Source organism: Tupaia chinensis, unplaced genomic scaffold (genome assembly GCF_000334495.1).
Source record: "Tupaia chinensis unplaced genomic scaffold, TupChi_1.0 Scaffold000014_1, whole genome shotgun sequence".
Classification (NCBI taxonomy): Eukaryota; Metazoa; Chordata; class Mammalia; order Scandentia; family Tupaiidae; genus Tupaia; species Tupaia belangeri.
The window spans coordinates 3,607,701-3,628,401 of NW_006159444.1; the positions used below are offsets into that span (position 1 = coordinate 3,607,701).

Here is a 20,701-nt window from a genome sequence, read left to right on the forward strand (position 1 = left end):
TTGGAAATATATAATTATCAGGGCTGGCAAGGGGTATGGTGGTTGGGGAGCTGGATTCCCACATGGCTGACCATGGTTTTAGTCCCAGACCTGGTGGCTTGCTTTCCCACTTTCTTTCTCTCTCTGTCTGGTCAAATTAAAAATAATAATAATGATTATGAATAGAATTAAATGAAATCATTTTTAAAATATAATTATCAAAATTCCTTAAATGAAGGAATAGATTTTTTTTTTCAAATAAGGGTAATCACTCCCAAAAACTTTTCCCATTTTCCTTGATTCTGACTTGGTTAAAAGATATTTATTAAGGTAGCACAGCCACCTAGTGGACAGATTTCTAATAGGTTTAAGTTTCTTAAACGAAGGCTTAAGGCAAATGAAATACTTGTGTTATGAGACACCAGATATGATTGTAAAATGTGGGGGAGGTTTTTTAGCAGCAGCGTAGGTTTTGTGTTTTTGGTTTTTTGGACAACTGTTTAACATTTCCAGACACAAATTTCTAACCACGATTCCTATTCCCACATACCCCGCTCAGAACCAAGTTACATTACAAAAACAGGGAAATGATAGGAGTTCAACTCATAGGCTTGAAACCGAGATTTTAAGGGCATGAAATTATGGAGGTTACATAGTTGCTGTCCCACCCGCTGTCTGCCTGTTCACTTGTTTGTTTGACAGTCTTTTCTAAGCAATGCTTAGCTTCCTTCCTATTCTCCTTTCCCTCCTCTCCCCAAGTTAGGAGGAACTGCTGATGATGACAGGAAGTTGTACTTCCAAGGAGGTCCTTCTCAGCTATAACAACACCCTGCCTGTAATTATTAGCAATATCCACTTTTTCTTCCTCTTTCAGACTTTGCTGTTAAATTTTCTGTAAGGGACCAACCACATAGTCTAGTGGCTAAGCAAGCCAGGGACCACATGGCTGACCATGGTTCAATCCTCAGTCTCACATGAATTGAAAAACATGCTGGGTGTATGTACATGCATGCCCGAAATCCCAATAGGATGGAGAAATGGAGGAGAATGGATTGTGGTATGATCATGCCCCACTGGAGGCTGGTATTTCTCTCTCCCTCCCTCCCCCCTTCCCTTTCTCCCTCTAGCAAGGACATGTGCCCTCTGGCAATTGAAAACAAACCAATAAGATTATACCAACTCTAACTCCTTTCTGCTAATCTCAACTTCCAAGACATTGAAAAGAAGTTGCTTCTGGGAACCAGCAGTTAGCGTAATGGCTATGTTGCTGGACTCCCACGTAGTTAACTGCGGTTCACGTCCCGGACCCGGTGGCTTAAAAAACTCACGCCAGGCGCGTGTGCGTGCGTGCCCAATATCCCGAGAGGAGAATGGAATGCAGGAGAAGGGATTGCAATGTGACCATCCTCCCTGGGGGGTGATTTCTCACTTTCTGTCTCTGTGTCTCTCTCTGTCTGACTGGCAAGTGCACGCGCCCTATAGCGAAAATCTCTCCAAAAAAAAAGAAGTTGCTCCTACCCATATCTATTGTAAATTCAGTCCTTTGGACAACAACTCCCATAGAGTAAAGCTTAGCATTAATGCCTATCTCTAGAGGGGGCATTTGAACACACTACACTGGTTTGTAATAGGAGTTTTACTGTTGCCAAACTTTTAAGAGCAGCCCGTTTTTGTAAATAACCAAAAGGGTAGAATATCACAGTTAACTCTTCTATGTAGAGAGAAGCAGCCTTGCATAGCACAAAGGTACATGAAACAAGAAATCATAAGTCAGAAATGAGTTCCCATCCTGCCAGGATATGTTTTAGTCATGGTGTCATGCAAAGTAGCCTCAGTGACCGTTTCCTCGTAAATAAAATGGGGATTAATGACCAATTTCCTGCTCACCTTACAGGTGTGTTGTAGTAAGAAATACTAAGATAATATATAAGGAAGAGTTGTATAACAATGACAAAGTACAAGTCTCTCTCTATTTTGTCAGGTTGAAATAAAAATCTCTTTGGTAAATTCAGATTGTTATTTTAATATGTAACCAATTTATTCAAAATGTCATTTTAATATGTAACCAATTTGCCCTTACATTTAATTAAACTTGTCTAATAGTTTGCCTTTTTGTCACAAGTTTTTATTCTACACTTTATATGCTTAGAAACTTGATCACTACTACTATAGAAATAACAGAAGTTATACAGGAGGTAATCCATCACAGAAAGCCAAAATCCTCCTGAAAGAGGTACATTCTACATTTAGAGTCCACCTCATTGTTTTCTTGGCTCATTACATAACACATACTTCACTGCCTATTCTAATGTTCTGCTCACACCCTGAAATATATCATCTGTCCACTGTGTTCTACATTTATATCATGCCTTTTATACCTCCTGGACTCTGCACAATTTTATCACTCCTCCGCCTGGAATCCCCCATGTCCAGGTCTCCATCTGGAAAACATCTGCTCATTTTCAACCCAATTTAATCATTACCTCCTCTCTAAAGCCCTTCTCAATTCTCTCATGCAAAAGTATAGACACCATAACAGTATCTAAGAAACACCATATGGATCATTCTGTTTTAGTTCTTATCATAATGCCATGTGATATTTATTTATCTGCCTGTTCTTCTCAATAGCAGAACTTCTGTCTTCATCTCCTATTTCCAGTCCAGGCAATGTTGCATAAGCCAGGTGTTTCATACATATATGTGTTATTGTTAACTCTTAAATAAAACTGTAGTATTTTACTATGATATTTTAAATGATGAAAATGAAATATTTGAAGAATAATGCACCAATTCTTTTTCAGGACCTAAAGGATTTTTATTTCATTTTTGCACTGGTAAATTTGAGGGAGAGGCTGTTAAATAAAAAGGAAAGACTGGTATCACAATGTGAGAGTGTTAAAATATTGTATACTGTCTGCCTTTGCTTATGACAGTGGTTCTTTCTTGGAGGCTTAGGGTCACACTATATTAAACGTAAGCATCTTACTGATCCCTCAGTTGAACTTTTGTGTAAATACACAGTATGTGGTTTTGTGATCGACTTTTATCCCAGAGTTACTATGGTTACTGCAAAGTTTTCATCTTATTTGCAACTGTTTCAAGTGTTCTTTCTAAGAGCCAATTGTCTTTCTTTTTTAAAAAAAAAATATTTAATTTTATTCATTTATTTTAATTTGACCAGAAAGACACACACACATACACACACACACACACACACACACACACAGAATGAGAAAGCAAGCCACTAGGTCCAGGACTCGAACCATGGTTGGCCATGTGGGAGTGTCCAGCACCTTAACCACCACACCACTTGCTGATCCCCAAGCTAATTGCCTTTCTTATGTAGCAGACTATCTTCCAAAATAGTCCCTGCACATAACCGTGATGACAAGCCAGTAAACTGTACAACTGGGAGCAGGTAATGTTTTTCCCAACCCACTATCCAAACTCCTCTGTAGAACACCTACACACTGAGAGAGCATTTCCTTATTTTCTAATGTCAAGTGGTGATTTCTCAAAGCCACCATTCCAGAAAATCTCTTAGTAAAATTTTTAACATTTACTTTAGTATATTTAGACTATGTAATTGGCATTTTTCTTCCACAAAATAGTTAAGCTTTGATCAAGATTCCCATGGTGAGCATTGTTATATGTGTGTATTCTCCTTGTACCTTAGTTGTTTAAACTGTAGACAAGTTAGATAAAACTGTTACACACATAAGGGAGTGAGCATGTTTCTGTGTGACTCCTAAAAACTGTTAAATGTATTTTCTTCCTAGAATTTTTCCCCAAGCACATATAGTTTGTATGTGTTGATATAGAGCAAATATTTCCAATAATTTATTACTTTAAAAAAAAGGCCTATATTACTTAGATCAGGACCAAGTGAAATAGGGGACAGTCAGTATTAGGACAGACAGTCTAGAATCCATTTCTTATCTATTTTCTCCATTAATCACATTTTATAATAACATTTTTAGTGGTTCTTCAAAATTGAAACCTTGAAACCATTTTTTTTTTTAAGAATGATACTAAAGGGGGACCAGCAGTTGGTGTAATGGCTATGTCATTGGACTCCCATGCAATCAACAGTGGTTCAAGTCACAGATCCAGTGGCATAAACTCATGCTGGGCACGTGTGCATGTGTGCCTCAAGATCCTGAGAGGAGAATGGAGGAGAAGGGATTGCAGTGTGGCCATTCTCCCTGGGGGGCAGAGGTGGGGGTGATTTCTCACTTTCTGTCTCTGTTTCTGTCTTTCTGGTGAGTGCACACACCCGATAGCAAAAAACTGCCTCTCAAAAAAAAAAAAAAAAAAAAAATACTAAAGGACAGTTGGTTTAAAGGACAGTTTACCCATTGCTAAAGTTCCATTTCTTTCTCCAAGGCAAGATTGTGTCTGATATTAGATGAAAAGTTGGCACAAATGGTGAATAGTGAAGCTTTTTTTGAATGTCTAAGTAGTTTTAGTCCAAATCATGTCCATATTTTACCATCTGTAGAAATGAATGATGTAAACAGAACCCAATATTTCATAAGGATCTCTTTAATATGGTAGCATTTGGGATGTTTGTAAATATCACAGAAACAGACATAAAAGCCAGAATTCATGTTTGGAAAGTTGTGAATCATGCAAGTGGATTCCAGATTTGTTGCTCTACAGCAAAGGCACCATGCAGAACACATTTTTCAAAGATGCCACCTGACAGGAGATAGACCTGCCTTGTGCACAGCATGCAGTGTGAAACGTAACAAACACTCCAAGGACTTTATTACTCAAAGATGGAGAGCTCTCTTTCTAGCTTATTTTTCTTCATGCTTTAACAAGTGTGCACACACTTAATAACCTTAGTAAAGCTAGGCAAAATGAGTGTTCATTTTCTACTTAATTATTCTAGAATTTACTCAAACTGCATTTGTTATAGATAGAAAGAGAGAGAGAGAGATGGGTGCATATTTTATACATACAAGAAATTTCACAGAATGTTGTAGTAGTAAAGCACCCCCCCCAACTCACCCACTGTCCCATAATTACTGGAAATACATCAAATTCCACTGGCACATTCTTACTCAAGGATACTTTGAGAAATTAACGATCCTCTAAAACATATATCTCACCTGAGTGCATGGTAGCAGAGAAGACTGAGGTTTCCTAGGCTACCTCAGCCGCAGACACCATCCCAGTACTCACATGTAGAGACTGAAATGTGGCAGAGATGTTTCTGAATCCCTCCTCACTGTGTTCCCCACAGCCATGCTGCATGGAAGCCTTCAGCTTTGCTACCTACAGGATTGCTGCTTCCCTGCAAGGTTCAGTCAGTAACAGTCAGGTACAGCTCCTCCTTCCCAGAATTCTTTGAGCCACACCACTTTTCTCTCCATGGTTCTACACCAATAAACTTGCCAATATCCCTAGAAAGGCAAACTTACTTTATTTCACAATGAAGTCATACTTTTCCTTTGAGGTTTCCTTTTTCCAACTAACATATCCTTTCTTTCTTTTTCTTTTTCTTTTACTTACTTACTTACTTACTTACTTACTTATTTATTTATTTATTTATTTATTTATTTATTTATTTATTTTTGAGAGGTTTTTGCTGTAGGGCATGTGCACTTGCCAGAAAGTCAGAGAGAGAGAGAGAAAGAAATCATCCCCCCGGGGGTGATGGCCATGCTGCAATCCCCTCTCCTCCATTCTCCTCTCAGATCTTGGGCACGCACGCACACACGCCTAGCGTGAGTTTAAGCCACCGGGTCCAGGACTCGAACCATGGTCAACTACATGGGAGTCCAGTGACATAGCCATTACACCAACTGCTGGTCCCACTAACAAATCCTTACAAATTCCTGCTAAGTTCTCTTTTCTCCAGTTAGTCTCACTTTTGGTTGTAGATTGGCTCGTTCATCTGCTCCTCTTCCAAAGTCTTTCCCTTTGCTACATTCTCTCCACCCTCACCTTTGCACGTAAGAAAGAATGGAGTAAGGAAGGAGAGATTGTCTCTTGTCTCTTTTTCAGACTTCTCAGATTAACTATTTATTGGATACTCTCTCCCCTCAGTGCTTTCTTTCCACCACTATCATGTTTAGTGACTCTTTTCTACAGTTACATAGTAAGTGCCTCATTGCCCATCACAGACCTGGCTCATAGTAGGCACTCAATAAAAATAGAGTTGCTCAAAAGAATAGGGTTGGGACCAGCAGTTAGCGTAATGGCTATGTCGCTGTACTCCCACATAGTCGACAGCGGTTCGCGTCCCGGACCCGGTGGCTTAAAACTCACATCAGGCGCATGTGCGTGCGTGCCCAAGATCCCAAGAGAAGAATGGAGGAAACGGGATTGTGGCATGGCCCCTCCACAGGGGTGATTTCTTACTTTCTGTCTCTCTGTCTGTCTCTGTCCAGTAAGCACATTTGCCCTATAGGAAAAATCTGTCAAAAAAGAAAGAGTAGTAGTTTTCATTGCCTCTTGTGGGGTAAGTAAAAGGAAGAATGAATGAGTAAATGAAAGACATGTTATCTCTTTGAACTTCTTTGCTTATGAAAGGCTCTCCTTGGCTTCTAGATAAACATACCAGTTCACTTATTCAGGAGCTTGAATTTTCCAAGGCCATTGGGTCATCCTTCCTGCCTTTCTTCTCAGTATCTTCCACAGCCTCTCCCATTGGTTCCAGTCTACTCTCAGACCACAGGCACCTCCCCCTCCTCATCACATTGCTCAGCTAGTTTACCTCAATCACAGTTATTCTTTTAGGTTAGTGAAACTCATGGGATTATCCTAGTCTCCATAATCCTGTAGGATTCCCAAAGCTGTGTCCCAGAGAGACAGACTCCTCTTACCCAATGTTCTTTCATTCCACAACCCTCAGAATAGTTGACCTGTCCCTCTCAAGATAAAAGAGACTGACCAACTTGGGTGAAAGGGACAAGACAAAGTCATATAAATCCAGTAGCTTGAACTTTAATCTTGGAAGAATGATGGTATCAGTGATGGGAAACTGATAGAAATTGAAGGATGATACAAATTTTACAAAATCTATAGTAGATTCTGATATATTTTATCTTCTTAGCTATCAACAGGAAAAAAATGAAAAACAAATTATGAATAAAACTAACAAAAAGTCAAAATGACTTCCCAGTTTAATACTCAGATATTAAAGCATATGAGAAGGTCAGTATCTTGGAGATGTATGTAATTCAACTTATGTAAGGATGAAGACAGAATATGTAATGATATCCATTTTATAGATTTTTATTTACTTTATTATTATTTTATTTTAAAAAATACCTATTCTTGGCCCAGCTGCTATAGCACAGCAGTAACTCAAGTGTCCTGCAAGGCTGGAAGCCATATGGTTGGCAACGAGTTTGGATTCCCAGGTGTGTTTGAAAACATGTCAAGCATGCACACAGATGCCCAGAATCCTAAGCTAGAAGTCTGGGGGAAGGGGACCACAGCATTACGAGACTCTGTCAAGGTGTTCTCTCTCTGTCGTGCATGTGAGTGTTCTTTCTATCAAATATATTTAAATATATGTGTGTGCATATATATTCTCTTTATTTTAGCTTATATGGGCTCGCCCATCATTTGAAGATGCTATTGTTCTTTTTCGTACTTTAAATATTCTGACTCAGTTGAAAAATTCTCCTGTGAAATGTTTTTCCTACAAAATGTACCTGTTTATCTAACTGAAATTCCCATGACAAAATAAAGTGTTACTCCACATTACAGCCTCACTGTTAGGAACGAAGAAAGAGCGGAAAGTGCAGGAAGACCAACACATACCACAAAGATGGAGAGTATCCAGGTCTTAGAGGAATGGTGAGTGTGACGCCCACACTGTAGTTCTCTCTAGTATGTATATGCTGTTTACATCTACTGAGTGTTTAAGCACTAACTCTTGCTTCTTGGTACTCCTCCAGATCATTTTGTGAAATGAATGGAAATCTCAATTGGGAAGATCTTATTTTGTGATCACAATTGCTTTTCATCAATTTTTCCATTAGCTATGTTTTCAGCTAAAACATGGGCCAAAATCGTGTTCCGTTTTCAAAAAAACTAAGGATTGCTACATGAATTAGCCCTCAAAGCCACCCTAATTCTTTTGCCTCCCTTTTTTGAGAGTTTTTAAATTGTTCTCTTTATAAGGGAAGAATCTAAATATAAATAGAAGATGAGAAATTACCCAAGTCAGTCAGGAAGGGCATCCAGCCACCTCCTTGATTCCATTTCCACCAGAACAACCTCGACCATGGTGATGAAGTTTTAATATACTTCATTAGGACTTTTCAACATTTAAAAATTTTTAAATATTTAAGAGAGTGAGGAAGTTAGGGCGTTATAGAATAGCCATTACCATTGAAGCAGAGAGGGCTTTTATAATGACACTAGACTTGTTTAGCCACCTAAATACTGAGTTTCACCCTTTACTGCAGAAAACACCAGCCATCTCTCCAGTTAAAATGCCTAGTTAAAAAAAGTAAGAAAAATAAAAGTATTCTTTGATCACATGTGTTTCAGGTTAGATAATTATTAAATAGACCAAAGAATGGGAAAGCAAGATCAGGATCATTTTAATGGTAAAATTCTCCAAGCATTTCTCTTCCACTTCTTTGATACATAAGCAAATGGAGAGATGGCTGGTGTTTTCTGCAGTAAAGGGTGAAACTCAGTATTTAGGTGGCTAAACAAGTCTAGTGTCATTATAAAAGCCCTCTCTGCTTCAATGGTAATAACTCCATTCATGGCTAACAACTTGGAACTTTTTATAGAAAAATTCTTCACGTTTAGGAAAATGTGCGACACATGCACACAACGTTCTTATTTTAGATCCAGTGACAAATGAAAAAATAACTACCAGAGATTAAAAAAAAAAAACAATAAACGGTATCTGGAAAATTGAAATCTATACCAGAGGCACAGAAAATAAATCAGTTTGTCCAAAGAAACGTGTATTAACGTACAACACCTTGTTGAAGTTTGAACCTTTCCAAGTTTCATTAGCAATTAATTTTAATCGCGTGAATACTGTGTATAGCCTCTTGCCCTATCTGGCTCTCTTATAGACACTTGTGCCTACGTGAATTTTTGTCACCTCCCAGAAATAATTGACCTGGTTCTCACAGATACTTACCAGCTCAAGCCAGACTGAGTGGCAAAATACTGACCACTAGATGGCAGCAGTCAGCTAGAATATCTGCTGTGCTTACCTGGGCTAGCATGCCTCTGCCAAAGATGCCTTTGATAATTGCTCCATTTTTTTTTTTGTTCACAGTCAAAACCCCACTGCAGATGAAGTATTGTCCTGGTCACAAAACTTTGACAAGATGATGAAGACTCCAGCGGGAAGAAACCTTTTCAGAGAGTTCCTCCGAACAGAATACAGCGAAGAGAATCTACTTTTCTGGCTTGCCTGTGAAGACTTAAAGAAAGAGCAGAACAAAAAAGTAATTGAAGAAAAGGCCAGAATGATATATGAAGATTACATTTCTATACTCTCACCAAAAGAGGTAATAATCTGGAAAACATTGAGGTGGGCTTCCTAAGATTAAGGATGATCCTAAAAGGATGGCTATCAGACAGGATGGTGCACGGAATGCCACAAGGGAGCAGCTGTCTCTGGGGAGATGTATTGTAGCTTCCATTCTGAGAATCTCCCTGAAGTCCGGGTTCTCCACTGGTATTTTGATTATTTATCTAGCTGAATGGTGTGGTGGTCTACTTGTTTTTTCAGAAATAACACAAAGTAACCTGTTTAAACACAATTTGTTGTGATTTATAATGAAAAATAATTTACTTTGACTTTGTTTATTCAAGTGCCGTCCCCTGATCACTTGTATGAGAATCATCTGAGGCATTTGTCTAAAAAGTAAATTCTTCTGTTTGTTTGTTTGTTATAGAACATGTGCACTTGCCAGAGAAAGAGAAAGAGAGGAAGGGAAAGTGAGAAATCCTTAACTCCCCTCCCAGGAAGCATGTCCATGCCGCAATCTCTTCTCCTCCATTCTCTTCTTGGGACTTTGGGCACACATGTACATGTGCCCTGTGTATTCCAGGCAGTGGGTCCAGACTAGAACCACAGTTAGTCATGTGAGATACAGCCCCCTTAACCTCCATGCCACCTGTTGGCTCCTAAGAAGTAAATTCTTAAGGCCTACCCAGGATTTCTGAACTAAATTTCTGAAAATAGAGTCTAGGAATCTGCAAAAATTTTCCATATGCATACTAGTTTAAAAACCTCTGGGGCTCAAAAATATTAAATCCACCAGCCAAAGCAAAAAAAAAACAACAACAACAACCTCTGTGACACGTTTATTGACACTTCTTATTGAGTTTTTATGAAACTGAAGAATGGGGCTTTATGGTCGCTAGTATTTTGGGCAGCGGGGTGGAGAATGGAAATTATTTTACTTATTTCCGATTTCCTGTTACTGAAAAGACGTTTTTGTCCCATTGTCAGAATGTATCTAATCAATAAGGAACATTTCTAGAAACCAAATGGCACTTTTCTTTAAGTTTCCTAGAGTACATCACACTCCATAGAAACAGACAGAGGGAGGAAAAGTGAGAAGGCACCTCCCCAAGGGGGATGGCCAGCTGCAATCCCTCTGGCATTTTTCCTGTCTGGTATTTGAACTGTGCAGTCGGCCACAGTCAGCAATGTGGGATTCAGTTGCCTTAACTGCCACGCCACTGGCTGGCCCCAAATAGCACTTCATAATTAACTTTTTAAGTATTTATGTGCTCTTGAGGAATGTTTCAGTGAGCGGTGTTAGAAGCATGTGGTGAGGGAAGGGTTAATAGTGCTCCCAGTCCCCTGGAGCCTTAGTGACCAAAGTTCCCAAGGTGCTTTACAGTATGTAGAGAACATGAAGCTTTCTAGAACACCTCCTCTTTGCCTTACCGTCCTCTTTGAGCCTTTTCTGTCTTTCCTAAATGACTGCAGTTTTCACTTAGTGCATTTAAAGGTCCTGATCAGGTACTTTCTGCTCCCAGAGTTTATTCAGCCTCCATGCTCCTCTCTTGTGTGCATGGACATTTATAAAATTCCCCCAGGCTCTGATCATCAAAGCCTCACCCACCACTAGCTGTGGTCCCACCTGGCCTTATACACTCTTCACTTTGAGGTCTGCAAAATGAATTAGTGTCTACTTTCCCAATCTCTAAGTTTGGAATGTTATATAGACTATTTTCATTTCTAATGACAGATACCTACATAATTCAACTATTTTATTAGTTACATTATTCCAAAATATTCCACCAATATCGTCTCTACAAAATGAGAAACTTTCTTGACTTAGATCCACAAAAGAATGTTTAACATTTTATTTCCTAAATTAACAAAGAAAAAGTATTGCCTAGATTACCTAGACTGCTCCTTTGTACGATGTATCTTAAAGTAACTACTACTCCATTTTTTAAAAACATGTTAGGAGAAAAGGTATTCTTCATACTAAATACACACAGTTCCTTTATTTTTACAGTCTCTATTTCTAATTTTTATTTTTTATGGGAAACATTTTTCCATTGTCCTTGTAATTCCTGATTTTCAGATCTCACTGATTGTTGGAGCTTTGTAAATTACTTAATTTTCACAAAATTGCCTCCTCTTTGAGCCATATTTAGAGTTACTATAGTTATTTGTTATTAAAGTGTAACTTTTGGGTTTTAACATTTTTTTACTAAAATAATAAGAACTTTAGCCTAATTTTCAAAAATGTCAAACTTCAATTTCACTAAAAATGTCATTAAAATACTATTTTCTGATCAAGAACAGACCTTTTCTAAATTACATAAACAAATATTTACTGTAATGACCTATTTATCTCTTCTTTATTTTTTCTAATATCCATATTTTAGTCATACATACTCTTAAAATCCTCAAAATATTATAGAAACAGAGAGAAACAGGTAGAATGCAAATTTGTTATTTTGCTGCTTATGTACTGACTTATTTAAAAAACTGTTATTAGAACATAATCTAAAGTAATGGATCATTACAAGTGCCTTTGTTTAGTTAACTGCTTTCTCTCCTACAAAGTAGCAATTAAATCTGATCATTACTTAGCAGCAAAAACCAAATACGCCAAAAGTACATATTTTAATTATACCAGGTAATTGTTAAAATGCTGTATTTTAAGCCAAGGTATGGATATATTTACTCTTGAACTGTATTCAGTGACTTCACTCACAATATGGTGTGTACTTTCTAGCTATTCCAAAGCCTTTTCCAGTCTTTTATCTCACTAACCTTCCTGTGCAAGAACTTGTCGATTTCCAATCAGCCCCAACACATTACTGTCTGATGATACTGAGTTATCACTCTTCCAAGTTTGATTTCTAGCACTGGAGAGAATACATGTCACATCAAGAGAGCCCTAGGTATAAAGTAGTGTGAACACCAGACTGATATTCAGGTGCACAAGACTCTACTCCAGCCTCTGTTAATACCAAACTGTGTGGCCTCAGATAAATCACTTCACTTCTCTGGGATTCAGTATTTAGTTATTTCTTTACAAAAATAACAATAAAAGTGGGTACAGAAAATAAGCCAAGTTTAGAAAGGTAGCTGTGAGAGTTTCTGTGCTACCACTTCATCTCCCCCAACACATGACATGTCTACTGAATCACAGTCCTCTTGACAGCAATACCCTGGTGGAACCTCAGACTCTCTCTTAACATGGAACATCGTCTATTTCCCCATTGGAGGCTAGATAATCTGGCTTTTCTGCCTCTGAAATTCCATAACTGTTTCTCCTTACTCAGAATATTTTACTGAATACTTTTACATAACAAGTTATCATCATACTGATTAATTCTAGGTATAAAAAATGTGTCTTCATATTCAAATGGCAAGTATTTAATGGACTTAAGCTCAGTATATACTAATGTATGTTTTATTCTTAAAATGAATTGTTCTTTCATTTTAACAAAAAATCTTTTTAAATAACATGAACATCTGAATCATTTATGAAATGGCAATAACTAAAAAACTGTCAGGATTGAATTATTGACTAGAACAGCATTTTTTTCCACTGGACTTTCATTTTATCTCAATTTGATTATCATGCTCCTTTTTGTTAAATGTAGAAAAATACTACTTTTCAAAAATTATTTATACATACTTGATGTTTTCCTTAATGAAACCACAAAAGTCAATGTGTTAAAAAGGACATTTCCTTGTTTTAAGAGGACATTTTATACATTTTTAATAACTCAGCATTATGTTATAAAATAAGAGATGTTTTGGGACCAGCAGTTAGCATAATGGCTATGTCACTGGACTCCCACGTAGTCGACCGTGGTTTGTGTCCCAGACCCGGTGGCTTAAAACTCACGCCAGGTGTGTGTGCATGCATGACCAAGATCCCGAGAGGAGAATGGAGGTGAAGGGATTGTGCCGTGACCATCCCCCGTGGGGGGTGATTTCTCACTTTCTGTCTCTTTGTCTCTCTCTGTCTGTCTGGTGAGCGCACACGCCCTATAGCAAAAACCTCTCCAAAAAAATAAATAAATAAATAAGAGATGTTTACAGTCAAGAGACAAAATGTAACTTCTGTTCTTGGTACAGTGTACATTTTAAGAAAATAATAGGCCAATATTTTTTTAAATTATTATAATTTATCTAATACATTCAATCACTGCAGATCACTACAGCTTGTAAAATAAATTTACGCAATATGAATACACTTCCCACCAGTCCAGCTGAAGATATCACACTCATTATCCTCAACCGACAATCCTCCATTTCTTCGTCCTCAAATGTCTTGCCTATTTTCCCCCCTTGATTCCGTTCCTCTCACTACCCCTATTTTCTACCCTCTTCCCATACTATCTCCAGTATTCATAACCATTTTCCTTGTTTCTATATCCTCTAATCTTTCAACTTCCACAAATTTTAAATTAAAAAAATACATTTTTTTAAAAAACATAAAAATTTCAAAATAGCATTCCCTTTAAAGATTTTTTTTTATTGTTCAATGGAAAAACAAATAAAGACAATAAGGAGGCATTTAAATTTAACAGTAACCTTGCTGCACGTATTAATAGCATATCCTGGGAATAGCTTGTGTCTACTACCATTAAAAAGACAAACCCAGCAAAATAAATAACTTGAATATTTAATAACTATTACCAACGGCAGACAGCATTGGGCTACTGAAAAAGAAAACTGTAACTCTTTCAACAAGTATAACATTTTATCTGAATTAAAGGAAACTAAATGTTTATCTCCAAATCTTCTTAGTGATAACATTGTTCAGGGGGACTACAATCCAGCCCTGGCACTTCCTATCTGCACCACACTTAGCCTCAGCTTCCTACTTTTATTAAATGATGGTATCAAGAAATTGTAAGTACTCTACAACAGGGGTTGCGATCCCTCTTAAGTACTCTAAGCCAGGGGTCCCCACTGGGCTGCACAGCAGGAGGCGACCTTCATCTGTATTTACAGCCTCTCCCCATAGCTCACATTACCTAGTGAAGTCTGACTCCTATAAGATCAGTAGCAGTATTAGATTCGTATAGAATGAACCCTATTGTGAACTGCACATGTGAGAGATAAAGGCTGTGCATTCTTCATGAGATTCTAATGCCTAATGATCAGAGGTAGAGCTGAGGTGGTATTGCTAGCACTGGGGAGCAGCTTTAAATACTAATTAACATTAGCAAAGAGGTTTGACTGCACAGAGACCATAATAAATGGATTGTTTGCAGATTGATATCAAAACCCTATCAGTGAGTGGCAAGTGATAATTAAGCTACATGTGGTGGCAGCCTCTATAGTGGCAAGTGAGTTGATGTACAATTGACTATTATTATTGCATTATTATTATTACTCTCTGGATGAATGAGACAGCCCTAAAATCTCTCTCCATCTTTTTAAAATACATAGTAATAGAAGAAAGTGCACAATCAATGTAATGCACTCGAATCATCTTGAAACCATCCCTGCCCCTATCTGTGGAAAAATTGTCTTCTATGAAGCCAATCTCTAGTGCCAGAAAGATTGGAAACTGCTGCTCTTAATCATCTACATTGTAATTTTGATAGTAGTGGCAATTGTTTGCTTCTTTTGATTTCATCCTAAATTTTCACTTAACCATCTGGGAGGAAAAAGCCACAAATCTGTTTAAACACCAGAATTAGCTAAACATAATGCATATATGATAGACATGGAATCTAAGAGTGCATGCACATGAATCTTCAAACAAAATTATGTGATTTGAGCACTTCCAATGATTTAAGTCAGGTTTTTAAAGTACAACTCAATTGATTGTGTTTTCCTAAATTTATTTCTTTGTATATTATGAGTCAAATAATATTTATTGACTATTTCCTACAAGCTAGGCACTGAGCTAGGTATTGGAGATATAATGGTAAATAAGACAGACACTGGCTTATCCTTTATGGAGTGTATAGCTTCAGACAAACAAATTGCTTAAAATTAAAAACCAAAAGTAGTGATAAAACATTATGATAGGGGAGAGGACAAATGATACAGTTTAGGAGTAGTCAGGATTTTACCTGAGTTGATACAAAAACCAGACAATGATTTTGACCTAAGGGTGTCATAATTTTGATAAACTATTTTTAATGCTATTACTACATTGCACTGGGCTTGAACTGTGTTGTTGGTAACTTGTGTTACATATATTACTACAATCTAAGTCTGGCAACAATCCTTCTGCTACAAGGATAGATAGCATTGTTTTATACTAAAAGAAATTGATTCTCAAAGAGGCAAAATAAATTTTGTAAACATAAGAATTCTATCTGGGAGAGAGAGAACACAAGTTCAAGATCTTCTGATTCTAAATGTGGTGCTTTTCCAACTATGATATGCCAATTAGTTCTTCCATTGCCCAGTGCTGATTAACTTTCCCTTTGTCCAGTGTTTTATTCATATTTATACTGTAGATTTGTATAAGTCTAACCTTAAAACTTCAGACAAAATGAAAGGTAGTGATCTTTTTTATGAGAGAGATTTTTGTTATAGGGTGCATGCACTTGCCAGAGACAGAAACAGAAACAGAAAGCAAGAAATCAGCCCCTTCAAAGGGGACTGCCCCACTGCCATCCCTTTTCTTCCATTCTCCTTTCAGGATCTTGGGCACATGCAGACACACACACACACACACACACACACACACACACCTGGAGTTTCTTTAAGCTACTAGGTCCAGGACTTGAACCGTGATCAACTCTGTGGGAATCCATCTATGTAATCATTGTGCCATCTGCTGGTCCTGAAAGATAATGACCTTATTCACATGCCAGACTCTCCCTCAGACAAACAAGATATACTTTCCCATCAGATGAATTCCTCCAAGAATATAATTATTATACTATATCTTACCAATAACTTTTGTTTCCAGAAATAAAATACATTTATCTTATTTGCAATTTGTAATTATTTTAGAAGTAACCAACAAAAAATAAATGACTAAATGTGTACATGGTAGAAATTTATTAAAATTGATAAAGTAGATATTCTTTAGCTTTATACTTTTTAACATGGGAAACCCAAATTTAGTTAAAAGCAGAAAAGACAGCCTCCAATAGCAGAAGTTATAATTGGTAAAATCTGATACAGACTTATAAAAGAAAAAGAAAAAATTAAGCAGAATTTTTTGTGGGACAGAACCTAAATGAAGCAATTACAGTGAAATTAACAATAATGGGGAAAATGGGAAGAAGTAAACTTAACTATAATATGAAAAAAGAAAAAGTTTGAGAAATTAACCTAACATAAAGGAGAATTCTTTATGGGGAAAAAAAGACTTTCAGTGTTAATTCACTATTTCCAGCATAATTCTGCCAAAAATGTCCACAGAATTAACATTTCTATTGCATCTTGATGACTAGAGCAAAAAGACTGTGTCAAAACTTGATGTACTCCTTTTCAGCAGTGCCTACCTGTCTTAATATTCTCCTTCATTAGATAGAAAATCTAGTAAGATTAACCACAAGTATATAACTAAGTTAGGTCCAGGTTTTCCTAAGCATGCTAGTAGGAATTCCCCATCTTTATTCTCCGCACTTTACCCCCATTCTTGTTCAACCTTTAACTCTCATTACATTTTCCCTTCCAATAGTTTGTAGAGTTGCTAATTTATATTTTTATTATGCTTGAAGCCTTTCTTTTCTTCTTCCCTGTCTCCTACTACTCTCTGCGGGAATGAATTATTCCAAGTTCACCAAGACCTTAAAACTTCAGTTGCTAGCTCTCAACAGTGCCAAAGTTTTCAGCAACACTGAACTTCCAGTTAACTGCTGCCAAGTCTGTCAGAGCTGTCTTGGGGGCCTGCTTTTAAAACACTCTTGTTATTGTTGTAATGTCTCCCTTCCCCAATCCTTACCTACATAATAACCTATAGAGACTAAAGAAAAATTCCATCACACAAGGATGGCTCTTGCCTTAGATTCAGTTTTCCCAGGAAACTCCTCAGTCTCATGCAATGGGCCCCAGATAAGATGGCTCCATAAGCCATCAAGTCATGCCTGAATCCTAGGGTGGCCATGACTCAGGCCCAAGCTGCAATCCATCCCCACTACCTTGTATTATAGATGTTCTACATTCTGAAGCAAAAAGATGCCACAGATGAAACTATAGATTGTTATACCCATGGGGTTTATCCTTGTCATTTGACCTCCCTCACTTCTTTTGACTGATCGACAACCTTTTCAAACAACCAGATATGAAGGTAAATATTTCATTTTTTAAATGGAAACAGAAAATGCATTTTTGTTACAAATTACTAAATGTTGAACTATTACACTCTGTATCTCACTACTGTTTTTAATTTACAAATATAAATTAAAACTAAACAATAAGAACTGAAGACATTTCTTAATTCCAGCTATTTTGTTTTAAGATTACTAACATGATTCCAGCTACTGATAAGTAACCATTATCCTATATTTGTTCTTATTAAAGAAGGAAATGATCAACTTTCCATTATCACCAATTTAAAGTTTTCTTCTCCATTAAAACAAAAACTTCTCTCAAGCTTGAAAGAATACCATTTATAAAAACACTGGAGTGTGTTTGGTGAGCCCTTGCCTTACTATAACACAACATTTCAAAATAAGATGAATCAGTTTAAATTCCAATGTCAACACTGTCTTGTTGTGTAAAAACACAAAAGATATTTTTAGATCAAATTAAAATCTTGGGGGAAAATCAGTACTTTTTATTACTTTAAACTTGTTGATGACCTCATATGGCAATAATGTAAGAACTAAAAACCAAATGATCAATTTCCAGAATGTCTTTTTTTTAAGAATTCCCAACAAAGAATATATCGTTCATCAAAAACATGTTAAAGTTTTTCTGTATATAAATTGGTCTAGCTAAACCATGAAAGTTCAGTATAGATCACCATTTCCTGACAAACCTAGTAGTCATCTCTGGTCTGTATCAGTCAGCCCAATTCCACGCGGTCTGTAGAGCTCAGAACTCTGGTGAATTAGATGGCATAGGAGTGGTTTCAGCCAAAGACAGTTTCAGACCCCCAACTTAGTCAAAACAGTGGATGGGAAAAGAAGCCAGAACCAAAAAGGCTATTATTGCAAAATGCGTAAGACAAAGTGTTTAGGTATAAAAATGAAAGGTTTATATATGTTTGAGTTTATCATGAGGCATTAATCATAAACCACCACAGTATCCTATTCCTTGCTCAAATGAGGACTGAGAAAACCAATCCATACTTGGAAGATTGCCTCTTGTAGTTTTTCTAACCTGGTATTTCAAGGCTGAGCTCTAGTTTTTTTCTCCAAGCATGCCCTGAATGTAACTCATTTTTTCTCCATTTCTCAACATATCCTGCCATTTTCTACAGAATTAGAATTTAGTACAGGGGAAGAAAAAGAACTAAATCACTGTAGAATTTAGTTGCTGTACATTTTCAAGTAACACTGCATTGATTAATGGGTAGTCTGAATTCCTATTACTTCTCCTCACAAAGATTGCACTTTGAACAATTGCTCTGTTTCATCTTTAGCACAGAGATCTTTGGATGTATCCCAACATAGAGATGTTTCCCAGACCTCACCAGGTAAATGAGAGACATGAAGAATGCTGGTTGCATTCAGCTTTACTACACCATTCTGTATTCCTGATATCCTATCTTTGACACAGTAGGACTTGTTGGAATATGAAACTATTGGGAATTGGCATTTAATAAGCATGTTAGTTTTCTGGAGAACTTTTCCCTACTGCTAGATCTTTATCTGATTAAGAGACTCATCCCAGTAGTCACAGAATAAGAGGTGAACACATTATCCTGCTAGTGAATTCTCTGATACCTCAACAAAGGAATGTGCAAATACACCTATCTGTCTGGAAAATGATTAAACCTAAGAAGTCAAAATTTCCAGTTTAAAATGCTAATTATTTTTGGTTGTTTAATTCACCTGTTGAAGGAGAAAAATATACAAGGTTATACAGTTTATACAGCTTTTGAAAAGATGACCTTGAGATTTTGGATGGCTTCAATTTATTCTTTGAAGTTTCTCTGAAATGTCGTAAACCTACAATAACTGAATGGAAGTCTTTTTAAAAAAATATTATTTAATGTATCTGCTCTTATTTCTTTTTAGGTCAGTCTTGATTCTCGAGTTAGAGAGGTGATCAACAGAAATCTGTTGGATCCTAATCCTCACATGTATGAAGATGCCCAACTTCAGATATATACCTTAATGCACAGAGATTCTTTTCCAAGGTTTTTGAACTCTCAAATTTATAAGTCATTTGTTGAAAGTACTGCTGGCTCTACTTCTGAATCTTAATTTTCATTAACAAAATTATTTTGGAGGGCTGGGATGGGAAATAAAGTAGTTACATAACATCTGAGTTCCTGGAGAACTACAGCTTAGCATTCCTCAGGCAACTGTGAAAATACAACCATTTGGTCTTCATGTCCATTTTTAGCAAGGTTATCCATGGTTAAGTTGGGAGAAAATACCACATAACACAATGAATTGCCAAATTTAGTTTATTTTATTCCACATTCATTCTACTTTCAAGCAAACTGTATTTGTAGTCCTCTGAACAGTCTCCTAGTGTATCTCCAGAGACTGCATGTGTAAAGTAAAGTTGCTTCATTTGCCACATAGTCGTTGTAATACTGAATCCAATAGCGTAACTTACATCCGTATTTAAGGACTTTTGTGCAATATGGTCTCTTGTAGAAATAATTGCCAAAAACTGGCTATGGTTTGCATTTTTTAACATAATCTAAGACAAAAACTGGCATTTTTTAAAGTGTCACAATGGTATTCAACATGCTATATACTGTGCTCAGTACATTACTTTTGAAGCCAATATTTCTGTACATGAAAAAAGAGCTATTTATCTCTGTTTGTCTAAAAATCCTAATGGGGGATTCCTCTGATTGTTCACTGCCAAAACTGTGGCATTTTCATACAGAAGAGTTTGCTATATTAAGAAAAAAAAACTAAGAAGATGAAGAAGAGCAGAAAAAAAAAGCACAAAACAATTTGAAGGTATCTCAATGACAAATCAAAGAGTGATATTGTTTTTAATTGTAACAGAAGAAAATGAGTCTATGTATATATCAGATGTCCAATACTGTAATTAATATTAAAGACTGGCTCTCCAGCTCTGAAATGGTTGTGTAAAGCTATGTACTTCAGCAAAGAAAAAGAAAATAAACTTGATAACTTAGTTTTCAAATACAAAGAAAAAGGATTTAATAAGGAA

General features: G+C 36.8%; 1 protein-coding gene across 2 annotated transcripts in view; it reads left to right on the forward strand.

The window, feature by feature from the left end:
• The window catches only part of RGS17 (regulator of G protein signaling 17), a 133,657-nt gene extending 112,963 nt beyond the window's left edge, over positions 1-20,694 (forward strand). Inside the window, exons 3-5 of one of the 2 annotated variants that reach the window (XM_006139991.2) lie at positions 7,708-7,797; positions 9,251-9,485; positions 19,579-20,694. In XM_006139991.2, the coding sequence (XP_006140053.1) occupies positions 7,708-7,797; positions 9,251-9,485; positions 19,579-19,767 (514 nt within the window). In that variant the 3' untranslated portion in view covers positions 19,768-20,694. Of the gene's footprint in view, positions 1-7,707; positions 7,798-9,250; positions 9,486-17,544; positions 17,788-19,578 lie in introns of those variants that run through there. The other variant, XM_027769853.1, reaches the window with a different exon arrangement.
• The last annotated feature ends 7 nt before the right edge of the window (positions 20,695-20,701 follow it).